This window comes from Cyprinus carpio, chromosome A6, assembly GCF_018340385.1.
Source record: "Cyprinus carpio isolate SPL01 chromosome A6, ASM1834038v1, whole genome shotgun sequence".
Classification (NCBI taxonomy): Eukaryota; Metazoa; Chordata; class Actinopteri; order Cypriniformes; family Cyprinidae; genus Cyprinus; species Cyprinus carpio.
In genome coordinates, this window is record NC_056577.1 from 24740267 (window position 1) to 24754806 (window position 14540).

At 35.4% G+C, this 14540-nt stretch overlaps 2 protein-coding genes and 1 long non-coding RNA gene across 3 annotated transcripts; 1 reads left to right on the top strand and 2 right to left on the bottom strand.

The window, feature by feature from the left end:
* Positions 1-594: 594 nt before the first annotated feature.
* LOC122145338 (peptidyl-prolyl cis-trans isomerase-like 1) lies at positions 595-2570 on the bottom strand. The gene is made up of 4 exons (XM_042758642.1): positions 2374-2570; positions 1493-1647; positions 1147-1215; positions 595-892 (listed from the first exon to the last, which is right to left on the bottom strand). The coding sequence occupies exons 1-4, from the start codon at positions 2427-2429 to the stop codon at positions 672-674; spliced, it is 501 nt and encodes a 166-aa protein (XP_042614576.1). The 5' UTR covers positions 2430-2570; the 3' UTR covers positions 595-671.
* A 1415-nt stretch (positions 2571-3985) lies between these two features.
* On the bottom strand, positions 3986-6855 carry LOC122145339. Its single transcript, XR_006160284.1, has 2 exons — positions 6288-6855; positions 3986-4113 (listed from the first exon to the last, which is right to left on the bottom strand). It is a non-coding gene; the product is annotated as an uncharacterized LOC122145339 (long non-coding RNA).
* Positions 6856-9319: 2464 nt separating this feature from the next.
* Positions 9320-14180, top strand: eno1b (enolase 1b, (alpha)). Its single transcript, XM_019105246.2, has 12 exons — positions 9320-9476; positions 10335-10423; positions 10507-10602; positions 11168-11226; positions 11344-11413; positions 11987-12120; positions 12443-12665; positions 12752-12949; positions 13042-13243; positions 13411-13519; positions 13615-13673; positions 13791-14180. The coding sequence occupies exons 2-12, from the start codon at positions 10339-10341 to the stop codon at positions 13855-13857; spliced, it is 1302 nt and encodes a 433-aa protein (XP_018960791.1). The 5' UTR covers positions 9320-9476; positions 10335-10338; the 3' UTR covers positions 13858-14180.
* Positions 14181-14540: the final 360 nt, after the last annotated feature.

The window sequence follows — 14540 nt, forward strand, 5'->3', positions numbered from 1 at the left end:
GTGGCTTTCCATAAAAATCCTTTGAAGTCTTGGATCATGAAACATCTGTTTAGAAAACCAGGATTATGGTTATATTGGTTCAAACTGCTGTTGTTCTGCCAAAAAGAAAAGTCATTGCTAGGCCACATTGCGTGTGCTATTTGTTTAACCCTTTTTAAAGTTCTTATATATTCAATGTAATTCTAAATATTGAATATTTAATAATTAGCATCAATACCAGGAGCTAGAAAAGACACAATGATTTATGACTGCATATTCTGTGGGGGACCTTGTGCTGTGCCATGAATACACTTTATTTCTATATTTGTGATAAGAGAAATTGTATGATCAATTTTTTCTAATTCTGTTCCAAAGAAAGCATTTGAAATCTATATGCAACTAATGCAGAGTGACTGTGTTGAAATCATGATTGTCATCTCCAATTTCATTCAAGCTGGTTGCCAAATAATTAATAACCTTTCTGTGTGTCATTTGGTGTAACTTAATGTAGACATTAAAAATATTTTTTTCTTTAATGAACCCAATCTCGTACCGTTAAGACACCACCATGTGGCCATGGGTTTGTACAGGAGAATCAAGATAGCACAAAGTATATTTTATGAAAACTCTGAAAGTTTAATGTAATAAAAAGACTGTACAAAAACAAGGCATAAAAGTTATGCACACATGTCTTAGGTAGGTAGATTCACTCTGAGAATTTTAATGTCATCCATAGGGCGGTCCTGACTGTTGGTTTCAACCATGCCAATGCGATTAAGAACTCCAATGCCCTGGCAGACCCGTCCAAATATAGTGTGTTTCCCATCCAGCCACTGTGTGGGAGCCAGCGAGAGGAAATACTGGCTTCCGTTTGTATCTGGCCCTGCATTGGCCATTGCGAGAATTCCAGCACCTACAAAATATATAAATAAATCAAGCACTTGCTGATTTGTAATATAAAAACTTAAGCTGTAACCTAGTTATTATGCTGGACATTTTTAATAAAAATTATGCTGTAGATTTGGGTACTGACAAAATATTTCCCTGGCAATTCATTCTACTTATTCTCCATGGGATCTATTCAGCAGCTTACAAACTTTATATAGTTTTGAAAAAGCAGTGCTACTTACAATACTATTAAATCTACTCATGCGTTATATTACTCACCTGTAAATTTTAACTCTGGATGCAATTCGTCTTCAAACTGCTTGCCATATATAGATGCACCACCACGACCTGCAAATATAAAATACAGTTTTATATAAATAAAATGTACAAACTAAACAAACCATTACAGTAAATTAAAATGAAAGCCCATTGCACTGAAGACAAAAGTAGATGGTTTCGCTTGGTAAAACATATTCACCATCTTTATTTCATCCTCTATGTATGTAGAATTTGATTTCTTTAACAACAAACAGACGCTTAAATCAGCGTACTGTGATTCATCTTATGGAATTGTCAAATTAAATATCTAAAAGGAGTGCTGAATGAGTATTGTTTTCATCCTCACCTGTTGCTGTTGGATCGCCTCCTTGAACCATGAAGTCTTTGATGATGCGGTGGAACTTGGTGTTGTTGTAATATCCTCTTCTGCCCAGCTCTGCAAAATTCTTGCATGTTTTTGGCGCATGATTCCAGTACAGTTCTAGCACGATGGTTCCCATCCTGGAAAGACAGTGTAAAGTGATGGATGGTAATATCCATGCTGGTAAAGGTTAATGTCTACTAGTGTCAGATTCGTGTGCGAAACAGTTGGTTTTTCCTCAAGTAGCTGCAATTTTTTTTAAGGAATTAGTATAAGTTACAACAGATTGAAACAGACGGATCATAAAAAAACAAGTAAAGATTACTTTAAGATATTACCATTCTGGAAAGAATAATACTTAAGGCTTTAAATAAGCATTAAGGACTCTTTCAGTGTCTCAATTTCTAGTAAAAGTAAGTTAAATATTGGCATACATTTTGCAAATATTTGTTTGTTAATGTAGTAGCCTATTTGCCATGCAGGTAGAAATTCACAACACACTCCATCATCTTGCTTCTGTATATAAGAGCGTGCAACATCTTTCAGAGACTTTAAAGTTAAAGTAAACTGAAAATTTACAATCGTTTCATATATATAATAAATTCAAACAAAGATGGGATGACGTGATAACGTTACAACGTAAAATAATCAGTGATTTTTGAGAATCACAAACAATCTAACCAGCACAACTGATCAACGTGATTAGATCTTTAACTTTTTAATACAAACATGCGGGAAAGCTTTGCGTTTTCTACATCTATAAATAATGAAACAATTAAAGCAATGATCACAGCTTCTTTATATGTGTTATCAAGACGTGGCTCATTCATCACAAATATATTACTTATGTCTATATTGCGACTTACGTTGTGTCCAGCGATACTGTGGGGGGTTGCCAAGAATCCGGCGGAATTCCAGACATGTCTTTTGGTCACCAAATATGTTTCTGATAGAAAGTATTTTTTGTTTTTAAATTATGTCGTAAAGCGTGATAAGGAAGTAGTAGCCCAGTTCGGTTTGTTCGTTATTGTAACCCGTCAAGGCCACATGTTGTAAGTGCTGCCACCTAGAGGACTGGACGATTGAGTCATGCTTTATACATCCACATTCATTTGATCTCGCAATATATAGCTATATATATATATATATATATATATATATATATATATCTATATATATATATATATATATATATATATATATATATATATATATATATATATATAGAATAACAAAAGCAGTCCTAAATGTGTGGCTATTTATTGCTCTGGAAGTTTTTGTGGAAAGTAAACGTTGGCTGATAGATATTGCCTGATCACTATATATATACACATACATATATATGTATATATACACACACACACACACACACACACACACACACACACACACACACACACACACACACACACACACACACACACACACACACACATTTAAATAGCTTAAACCTGTAAAAAAAATACGCAGGAAAATAGAAAGACGTTCAGTTAGATTCTTTTTTAAGTTATATAATTTCAAGTATGTCTAAAAATCCTTATACAGCAACCAAATAAATAATTAAATAGTTAATTAGTTAATGGACCTTATTGGTCAAAGTGTCAATCCTGTTTAATCTACAATTAACACAAAGTCACTCACATATTTGATTGGAATTCAGTTTTAATAGTGTTTATTGACCAAAATACATAATAAATGTACATGTAGTGACATTACATTTAAACAAAATAAGTTAAACAATATGACAAGGAAGAGTCAGAACCATATTTTTTAATACATGTTGTCATCTTATAAGAAAATTAGATATATCAGGTATGGCATTCTTATTACTTTTTTTTTTTAGATAACTCTGAACACTGTTTAAAAAGTAAATAAATAACTGGAAAAAACTGTCCCATTGTGGCAGTGTAGGTATGGAGGGAAAAGGAAAAATGGTGATCAAATTCCTTGTGATTGATGGCATTACCAGGCAGTATTAGACAGAGTATCAACATCTAAACTTGCCTGGTAAGACACAAATCAGAGGATTTTACTGCAGCGGAAAGGCAGAGGAAAGGATCTGATGTCATGTGACTGCAGAAGAGATGAAAGCAGAATGACAGAATTAAAGTGGTTATTTTTTCAGGAGAAAGTTCTTGAAGGAAACTGTTTAAAGGGTCTATTAGTAAAGGATAAAGTGCAAGCAGAGGTTCAAAGAGTCACTGTCAGAACCAAGCATCAACATCCAAATGGATTTTTGAGACAACTCTGTCAGTTTATGTTTTATATAGACAAAAACAGCTGCAATATTCTTCTAAATATCTTCTTCTGTGATCGTTTGTCTCATATAGGTTTGGAACGACCAGTAAAAGATGACAGTTCAACATGCCCCTGAAATTACTAATTGAATAGAAAATGCATGATTTCCTTCTTCCCATTCAGAATACAACCAAATGTTTTACTGAGTCATGCCTGCAGATAGATTTTCCTTTTTTTTTCATAAATTTGTCATATAAGTTGTCCCATCAGTATGTTTTATTTATATCTCTTCTTTATTATTTACTTGTTTAAATCACATAAAGATTTTGACTTTTCTTTGCACATTCCATCGTAGGATGCATAATGACCTGGAAAATAAGTAAAATGGGTATTAAATCAGTAAAACACACACACACACACACAAATCATTTTATAAATTTTACTGACTGGCATTACTTCCTCTTTGCCACGGCGAACAGGAAAGGTGAACTGTGTAGGTGCACTCTAATTAGTGCTTGTCACACAGATCTCGGGTGTCATGCACACAATAAGATGCAAGAAAAGGAGGATGAACTGATCGCTGAATGGCACATTACACATTAGAGGGTGTGGGAGTAAGAAGGAATTACTTTTGTGACATTCATGAAGGCATTTGGACATAACAGGGTGGGGTTCAGAACTTTACTGATGGCTTCTTTTAATTATATTTCCTTTTATTATAATCAAGCAGTCTCATCCGGTCTTCCTGTTTTAAATCATTAACTTGATTTATTAAAAAGCATTTAAACATTCTAAAGTCAAAATATTCTACATTCCATAGTTGATCACATTTTAATTTTTTTAAAAGCATTTTATATTCCTTTTTCTATTAAAGTCATGGTCACTGAGCCCCCAGAGTGCATCGTTACCAGACAGTGTTAGAACATCAGTGAACAGCCAAGCACTGCCAGGTAAGATGTACCCTAGAGACAATTAACGAACTTCTTCTGCATGATAGTATTCAAATGAAACAGCCAAAGAATGCACAGAAAACCACAACATATTTTCCTTTGTGTATTTGTATGTGCTTGTATTTGCATAGCCTGCATGTCCACACCCAGATGCAAAGCATTTTTAACGACGCTCGTGGAGGACCATCTGCATCATTACCAGGCAGTATTAGAGAAGATAAAACATCCAAAACTGCCTTGTAAGATGGAGATGGGCATCCAGTGTTTGCCACATTGATTTTTTGTTCCATCTAATTCTTTTCAGTTCAGCATGAAACATGAGGGGAGCCAAGGGCTCTATGCTTTTCTCTGTCAATATAAAATGAGTTACTGTATTTAAGTAAGACATTGTAAGGTGTTTGTTAATGATTATCTATTTTCCTGACTGGCTTGTCTTCGTTTATAGCTTTATATATTTCCTTTAAAATGCCGCTTATCTTGCAACAGACCCCAAAGGCTTTTGATGTAAGCATATTACCATACAGACTGGACCACTTCCAGTTTCACGATGCACTTATGCAATTTCTTCACAATTATTATTAGAAACAACAAAAACATTGTAACACCAGAAGTTTATTTCTTAGGTGCACGCCCTGGTCTGCCTCCTTGGAAACCATGACTTTTGAGACGTCTCCATGACCTGGGAGAGTTTGACTAATTGGTTGCACCTTCATCAAAACAAAATTGCGTCTACAGCCTCCAAATCCCATTACAGCCACACAACATAGATGGTAAGGAAAGCGCTTAGTCATGCTAATCAAAATGGCTGATCTTTGTCACCTATACCTGAGTGTGCACCTGACTGACCCCTCACCTGTACAATAGATTCGATAAGATTCGATTAGATAACTCGCTTACTTCTGAAACCAAGCTAAGTGTGTTTTTACATTTTGCCTCTATTGTTGTTTAATGCCAAAGCTCACAGTAACATTAAAGATATCAATTTTATCAGGCCATATTTTCTCTGCCCTGTACCTTTTTATTACAAAAAGAAAAAATATTTAATTTTAATACGGGAAAAATAGTTTGTATGAGATTGTATCAGAGCATGGGTCCATGTGTCAATCAATTTTAAAAGTCATTCATCAATTTCTCACATCCAAGTCTAATTCATGTTTAATTTATATAATACAACTCTATATTATAACATTAAAAATTATTTAACCATTCCTTTCTTTTAAAGCTTTACATATTCTACTTCATACCCCTTTGTTTTAAACTGATCAAACAGGTTTGACACATTACGGAAGTGAAAGTTAACATGCTGGACACTCATAGTCTTTAATGTTTCACAAATTGAATGATTTATATTTCATTCTGAAATTCATACGTGATTTTTACATTAAAGAGCGTAAGGAAGATTGTGTTCATCTAAAATATAATTTATATTGGTTTCCACCTCATTGTATTTTTTATTAGCTTGCTATTAGTATATACTAATAGTAAAATATACTAATGCATATATGAACTGAAATGACAAAAGACATTGTTTTTGTAATTAATGAATTATTAAGTAAAAATTTTGAATGTATTAAAAAAAAAAAAATAGTTACCCTATGAATTCCTGTTGCCGTCATTCAGTATGGAGTCATGGACAAGAGATGCCATTGTGTCGCAGCGTCGCTTTAGCTGAGGAAGATCACTTCCTGGTCCTTCCACTTGTTAAAGGTATGATTGCTCCTTCCACGTTAGGCCAGACCTCTCGAACCGGTCTGAAGGTACCTGATGAAGATGCATAGACAATACTAATGGAGTCTCAAGTACGAGAAGAAACACAATCTCCAAAAGCTCCTGAAGCGAAGAAACTGTTCCTACAAAACATCTAGGTTTTCAGGTACACCTTGGAGCCCTGCCCAGGTGTCATTTTTATGCTGGGACCAATCCCTGGCCTTCTTCTAAGAGCAGGTGTGTCTTGTGTTCTGTGATTGGTTAGTTTAGTGTGGAAGTGCCTCAGGGTGTCTGAGTACACAAATGAGACAAGCTTTTAACCTTCAAAAGAGCCACGCCCCATCCTTAGTTTCTCTTGTTCTGGGTCAGACTTTAGGGCAACAGACTAGAATAAGCCTTCTCTCCTTTTTATTCAGTGTTACTCTCCTTTCCAGTGCTCATCATTAGATTAGAGTTGTAAACAAAAACAAAAAACAAAACAAAAAAAAGACATTCGGCAATCAGTAAATATGTCCTCTGTGTGCCCCTATGATCATTTACATTGTTTACACTGATAATAAACTCCACTGGGGCATTGAATAGACAATATGAAAATAGCAGAAATGAAACTCAGCTGATAAATAAGCCTTTTACACTATTTGTTTTTACATTATTTACTTGTAAAAAAAAAAAAAATCTCTAATTCAAAGACATAATCAGAAAACATGCTAGATAAAAAATTTGTTTACAAAGATTATGCAAGATTATAAATGTCAAAAATATTCATTGCAAAGACTTGAGTATGAATCAATTTGTCCTTTTTATAGATTTAGACCATTTTTATTGTTATATTCAGACTGGCTTATCAGTTCAAATGACAGTCTGAACTTGTGTTCATTTTTATAACTTAAAGATGAAGAGAAAGTAAGAAGTCTGCCCACCTGTAACATTTGAACTTAAATCTGGAATATATGTGTAAAAAGGCACTTCGTCAAAAGACTGTTGACTATAAAAATAAGGATCCACTCCCTGTGCTGTCATAAAAGCACTATTAAATAGTGCTTTTAGCATTTAGAGCTATATTTAAGGTTTCACTGGGACAACGAAGTACTTGTGCTAAAGGTCTGTTCAGGAAAGGCAGGTTTCAGGGATCGGTAACATTACTTGCATAGGCAGCTTCAAAAAGAGCAGGTAAAGAAATGTCAGTACAGTATAATAGATTTATGAACAGTTCACTTTTCTGGCCATGAATCTGCAGATCTTATGTTTTTAATGTATGTATATATATATATATGTCTGTGTGTGCTGGTGTGTGTGTGTGTGTGTCTATTTGATGCACATAAAATAATACTTCTTCAAACAAAACTAAATAAAACAAAAATACTGTATATATGGGGCTCTGTAGTTTTACTGCCTATTACTGCCTGTTTGATTCACATAATACATAATTATTTAAACTACTTGTATAGTCAATAATCACAATTTAAAACATGCATCTTTGTGCATTGAACAACAAAGGATTTGAGAATTCCAACTCTAGCAGGAGTTTATGCTGGGACACGAGGACTGCATTGTAACCCAGGCAACAGGTCAATGTCGCACCATATCCACAAACCTGTGTGGATTGCTAATGAGATCCCTAAGGTCTTATTTGTGAGGCGAGAGGATGGAGGAACACAGGGATCAGCTGGCTGTTAGGAAGGCCTCCTGAGAAACCTGTACCTGAAAGAAGCAACAAAACATCAACCATCAGCCGTTTCCACAAAACAAACTGTGCATGAGGGAAAATACGCACCTGTATGTGAAACTGATCTAAACTAACTTGGCTGCTTAGAGCATTTTAGGAAGAGTAAGTAAAGGAATAGTTGGACAGAGGAAGTGTATGTGTGTGAGACGAAAGGTGAAAAGAGAGCGGGATAAAAAGAGGGAATGGAAGAGGGAGGGTGGGGGCAATGACCTGAGGAATTATTGGCCCAAGGGAATGAGTTGCCAGGATTCTCCAGAACACAAACACTCTATTGTGCTTCTTGTTGTTGCATCACATTCTCCCCACAGACAAGAATATGGCAGAAGGTTAATGATTTAACAATCTGAGATTTTGAATTCGAGTTATTATATACACTTCTTTCAGCAGCAGATTAGCCCAGCAGGACTGTGCATCATCATCTTGCTATTCTGTGTCATAAGTACATTGGCAAACTATTTTGCTTCTATATTGTTTCTACAAAATCGTAAGACCAGGGCTTCAACTCTCAGCAAAATTCGGAAAACACTAAACATTCTACATTCTCAAAATTCAAATTATTTACAATAAATCATCTATATCAAATCATGGCATATAATCAGATTTATTCTGATTAATTTCGTTGCATTGCTGGAGAACGCAAATAACATATCATATTATTTACCCAGTGGGTGGAAAATATTTCTAGATAATCACCTATGATTTCCTATGAGACAAAAGTTTCTTCCTCAAGGGAGCGCATGGCTGATTAGAAAGCCGAATCCTCCATTGACCGGTGTTCAAATTTCAGACAGTTTTTATCTTAATGTAGACATTTCTACTTTTCTATATAATTGATTATATAGCACTAAATCTATTAATTCCAAAGATTTTACCTGTCATATAAATGAAAATAATTCAAAGCAATCGCTATTAAATGAAATTTTATGATATCTTAATCTCGTAATCGTCACTTTGATTGGTCAATTTTAGCAGCGTTGCGAAAAGTAACACAGAACACGTGATAACATCGTCCCTTTCGGTAGCGTTCTGAACAATAATTTACTCCTGACCAGAATCTTATTGTCCATTAAACTGTACATATACTATGAAGTGTTAAAAAAGAAGAGTTACAATAAAAATGTATATCCGACAACTTCCCGGCCGCGAAGCTCCGCCCATTTCCGCACTAAATGTTTCAAGACCAGTGCCATTCTCCTTAATTAGGCTTTTCATCTCCCCCTATGGGCGAGTTTCCTCTGAGAGCGAGCACACGCTGAGCACTTCTAACCAGAGCCGCTAACAGTGTCTATGAACTTGAATGAACGCTTGATTTCTTCATCTTGTCCTTTAATTATACGTTATCGCTGAGGTAAGAAGAATTGCATTATGGACTTACAAATATCAGCTTTATTGTGACCATCTTCTAGCTGACATCACATTTGTTTTACATTCTTACCAGGGATTTCTTTAGTCCCAGGCAATCTCAGTACGCTAATATTCAGATATTTAGAGCATTAAGTTCTCATAAAATAAAATAAAATAAAATAAAATAAAATAAAATAAAGTCGCATAAAATAAAATAAAACGCTGGATGAGAGTCACCATGCATAAGCACGTGACATTGAAGACCGTGATGAGTCGTGCTTTCCATCACGCCCACTCATGTTCACACTGTAATGGGATTAAATATTTGCAGAACAAACTATACAAGAAAGAAATCCGATTCCAAGAAGGAAATGACTGAGTTTGAGATTCGCCATTGGCATTCATAATAGTGTACAGTTGAACAAATAATTTTGTATTATGTGTATGCAAAAACTTCTAGACCAGTTCAGTAAGCTTTTCTGTTGACAGCATAATGACCAGAGAGTGATTGACATCTGCTAATCTAATTAGACCTAGAGCTTCTCATGATGCCCCAAAGGATAGCACAATCTTCAATACACTATGTGCTTATTTTAAAGCTATTAAACATGCATTTGCTTGAAAGAGATGTGGATTTATTCATGCAGATGTTTCCCTTCAATAATGATTAGGCCTAATAGCAGGAAAGAGGATTTGATAAAGTGACCCTGTGGGCCAGTAGTATTACAGTACGGCAGATGGTGATCTCAGGTTTCCTTGAAATCTCCTTTAGATGTGTGGTTAGATTTGTAGAGATAAACATTTCTGTAGACGCTGACCCATTTACCTTTTAATCTGATCTTTTATTATTCTTTGTTTTAAGAAACATGTCTATCCTGAAGATACATGCCCGTGAGATTTTTGATTCTAGGGGCAACCCCACTGTAGAGGTGGACCTCTACACAGAGAAAGGTGATTCCCCTTGACATATCTTTTTAAATTGGAAACTAAAATGAGATGGCAGACCTAAAACTCATCTACTGGGTTTGAAACAGGTCTGTTTCGAGCTGCTGTCCCTAGTGGAGCGTCTACTGGAATCTATGAAGCATTGGAGCTGAGAGACAATGATAAGTCACGTTACCTAGGCAAAGGTAACTGCTTTTTCATGTTTCCGATGAATTCAGAATGATTTTAGAAATCACATTTCATCTGGTTTTACAGAATTTATCGTTAATTGGTTTGGAAATAACCAAGACTTGTTGAGCTATATTTGTTTACTGAACACAGGACTGTTCCTCTTTCCCAGCTCTGTTTTTTTTTTTCTATAAGACTGGAAAAGATGACTTATTAAATGTCCTGATTAATAACTGGGTTCAGCCTTGTGTTAACAGGTACCCTAGAAAACTAGTGAGAATTTTTTTTTGTTTTTTTTTGTTTTTTGGTTTGTTGGATCTGAATTTGCACGACATATTCAACCCAGTGGCAAATTCTGTGGTGTGAATTATGCATTTTGAAAAAATTATGGAAAATCTGAAATACTTGTGCATGTGATTCAGATCAGTGAATAATGCAAGAATAAAGCTTTGTGGCATAAACCAAGCAAGGGAATGTAGAGATGTGCATGTGTCTAATTGCAGCACCATTCAATCCACAATAACTTGTGCATATACCTGTAGAATATTGCTCATATCATCCATCTTTTTCTGTGTAATGTAGGTGTATCAAAGGCTGTCGAGCATGTGAACCAAACTATTGCACCTGCCCTGATCAGCCAGGTCAGTATTTTTGAATGTTATACTGAAACAAAAGAAAACCAGTGTAGTCACTGTATATGTGTTGAATTGTTAATTATATTTTTTGTCTGTCTTGCTCTCTTTCTCTCTGTCACATAGGGAATTCCTGTAGTTGAGCAAGAAAAGATTGACCAGTTCATGCTGGAACTGGACGGAACTGAAAACAAGTGTAAATCATAATATTTACATGTTTATGCATTTAACAATAGGAAAGCGGTTGTTAAAATAGTTTCCCCTTAACAGTTGTTCTCCTTTTTTAAATTTCTTACACCCAATTACCCAAACAGTTTAATCACACTACTGTTCGAAAGTGTAAACCAGTGATTAGATGATTAGATTAGATAGCCAGTAAGATTTTTTTTAAAGAAATTAATACTTTAAATCAGCAAGGATGCATTTAAACTGATCAAAAGTGACTGTAAAGATGTTTTTAACGTTACAAAAGATTTCTGTTCCAAATAAATTCTTTCTGTTTTTCTATTTCACAATATAACTGTTTTTGCAGTATTTTTAATCAAATAATTGCAGCCTTGGTGGGCATACAAAACTTTTCAAAAACTTTAAAAATTATTATACACCCTAAACTTTTGAACAGTAGAATACATTTGAAAACATTCTCACCAAAAAAATAACTAAAAAATACATACACAAAATGATTGTTTCCCAAATTTTGAGTAATGCGAATATTATGTGTTGTGACTAGTCATAGTCCTTTAATTCCTGTGTCTGTTTCGAACATCAGCTAAATTTGGAGCCAATGCCATCCTGGGTGTGTCCCTGGCTGTGTGTAAGGCAGGAGCTGCAGAGAAAGGTGTTCCTCTCTATCGTCACATTGCTGACCTTGCTGGAAACCCAGAGGTCATCTTGCCTGTGCCGGTGAGAAACATAACAGTCTTGTATTTGAAATTGTACAATAAGGAAAAGTGTCATGTGACTGAAAATGTTTCATAGGTATATAGATCTTTAATTTGATTGAGCTCAAAGAAACAATGCAGTTTTATTTTAAGAGGGTATTTAAGTACAGACCAGCTTTGCCCTCATAAATAATTTCAGATTTTAGAAGTAGCCTAAGCCCTACAGACATTTGACCTGTTTGCTTTTTTTTTTGCTATTTTAAACTTTATAAAAGTAGAAAAGCAAATTACGGGGTCAAATATTGTTATGCTGCTATTGAATTTTGCTTATCGTTTTCCTAAAGGCTTTTAATGTGATCAATGGTGGCTCACATGCTGGCAATAAGTTGGCCATGCAGGAATTCATGATTCTGCCAGTCGGGGCCCGTAGCTTTAAGGAAGCCATGCGCATTGGTGCAGAGGTGTACCACAATCTGAAGAATGTTATTAAGGAAAAATATGGCAAGGATGCCACCAACGTTGGGGATGAGGGAGGATTCGCACCAAACATCCTGGAGAACCAAGAAGGTATTTGAAAAAACAAATCACACTGATTGAGACTATACAGCTGAAATGACTTATAACTTTTATTTGTTGTTGTTTGCTTATAATAGCCCTAGAGCTGTTAAAAAGTGCCATCAGTAAAGCTGGATATACAGATGAGATTGTGATTGGCATGGATGTGGCAGCATCTGAATTCTACCGTGACGGAAAGTATGACTTGGACTTTAAGTCTCCCGATGACCCCAATCGGTACATCAGCCCTGATGAGCTTGCTGACCTTTACAAAAGTTTCATTCAGGATTATCCAGGTATCCATCAGTCATTTGTGCTCTTTTTTTAATTACATTACATATTTTTTTGTTTGAGCACAGATGAGAAATAGTTTTTATCATTACTCTAGTGGTCTCCATTGAGGACCCCTTTGATCAAGATGATTGGGAGGCCTGGACCAATTTTACCAACAGCACGGACATACAGGTGGTGGGAGATGATCTTACTGTCACCAACCCCAAACGCATTGCTAACGCAGTGGAGAACAAGGCTTGCAACTGCCTATTGCTCAAAGTCAACCAGATCGGAAGTGTTACTGAATCTCTGCAGGCGTGAGTTCAAAACCCTGATCCTACATTGGTACAATAATGCCCAAATGCTTGATACCACATATATATGAAGAATAACAATTTGTCCATATATATTATAGGATTTCAGTGTGGACTTTATAACGCCAGTGAAAAATTATTCTAATTATTTGTAATATCCCACCCTGCAGGTGTAAGATGGCTCAGTCCAATGGCTGGGGTGTGATGGTGAGTCATCGCTCAGGGGAAACAGAGGACACGTTCATTGCTGATCTGGTTGTGGGACTGTGCACTGGACAGGTAGCGGATATGCTTTAGATTAATCATGAAAATTAGGAGTTTAAGGTTACTCATGTTCAGGTACTTGACTCTTTATTTTTCCTGCTCTTATTTAGATTAAAACAGGAGCCCCGTGTCGTTCAGAGCGTCTGGCCAAATACAACCAGATCCTCAGGTAAGCTTACAGATAATTCTATTAGAATAGCAATATTTTTGGTTCTAAACATATAAGCATAAACAAGCATATGTTTTTCACTTTTTCTGCATACCTGCTTGTTTTCTTCATGCACAGAATTGAAGAGGAACTTGGGGATAAAGCTCAGTTTGCTGGGAAGAACTTCAGAAATCCACTGAACTGAGACCACAACATTACAGTTACCCTCCTACAGTAAATGTACTAATAGTTCAGTTCAATATGTGGCAATACCAACAGAAAGCAGTATGTGCTATAACTAAAGATTGGGTGGATACAGGGACCATATCATCAAGCATACAGAAAAAAGCATAAACTTTGTGATGGTGTCCATTTGGATGAGTTTTACATGTAGTTGCGTGATGATGAATGTATTGCAAAAAAAAAGCAAACAGTATTTTCCTGTAAGTGCTGCATAACAGATTCCTGAGGTCTTTGCTTGTGATAGTGGATACTATTAAAATAAAAACATTTCCTCAACTAATAAAAGGCCTTTGTGTTGTACTATAATTTAAATTGTCTCCCTTTTGCCTGTTTCTGACAGGTTTGAGCATGTCTTGTGCAGAAGGAAATACGAATCTTTTAATTCTGATGAACTTTTAATTTTTTTATACCACTATGGTTAACAGTTAGTTTTCTATAATTGCATGGCTGTAAAGTAATTCCAGATTACGACAGCGTCACAGTTCCATATTACTTCTACATTTTTTTTTTTGGCTGTTTAAAAGGGTATATTAAAAACTAGTGGTAAAATAAAGCTTTTAAATTAGAAAATAAATGTATAAACTGCAGCACTGCAGTTTGGAGACCAGTTCTCACTATTAACTAGTTGCTTATTAGCATTTATGA

Excerpts from the sequence above, each read along its gene's own strand:
- LOC122145338 (XM_042758642.1), bottom strand. The coding sequence starts at position 2,429 with ATGTCTGGAATTCCGCCGGATTCTTGGCAACCCCCCACAGTATCGCTG. Across the intron at positions 1,216-1,492 it reads AGGCGATCCAACAGCAACAG|GTCGTGGTGGTGCATCTATA; the intron begins GTGAGGATGAAA and ends TTATATTTGCAG. Across the intron at positions 893-1,146 it reads TCCAGAGTTAAAATTTACAG|GTGCTGGAATTCTCGCAATG; the intron begins GTGAGTAATATA and ends TATATTTTGTAG.
- eno1b (XM_019105246.2), top strand. The coding sequence starts at position 10,339 with ATGTCTATCCTGAAGATACATGCCCGTGAGATTTTTGATTCTAGGGGC. Across the intron at positions 11,414-11,986 it reads GGACGGAACTGAAAACAAGT|CTAAATTTGGAGCCAATGCC; the intron begins GTAAATCATAAT and ends TTCGAACATCAG. Across the intron at positions 12,666-12,751 it reads CATCCTGGAGAACCAAGAAG|CCCTAGAGCTGTTAAAAAGT; the intron begins GTATTTGAAAAA and ends TGCTTATAATAG.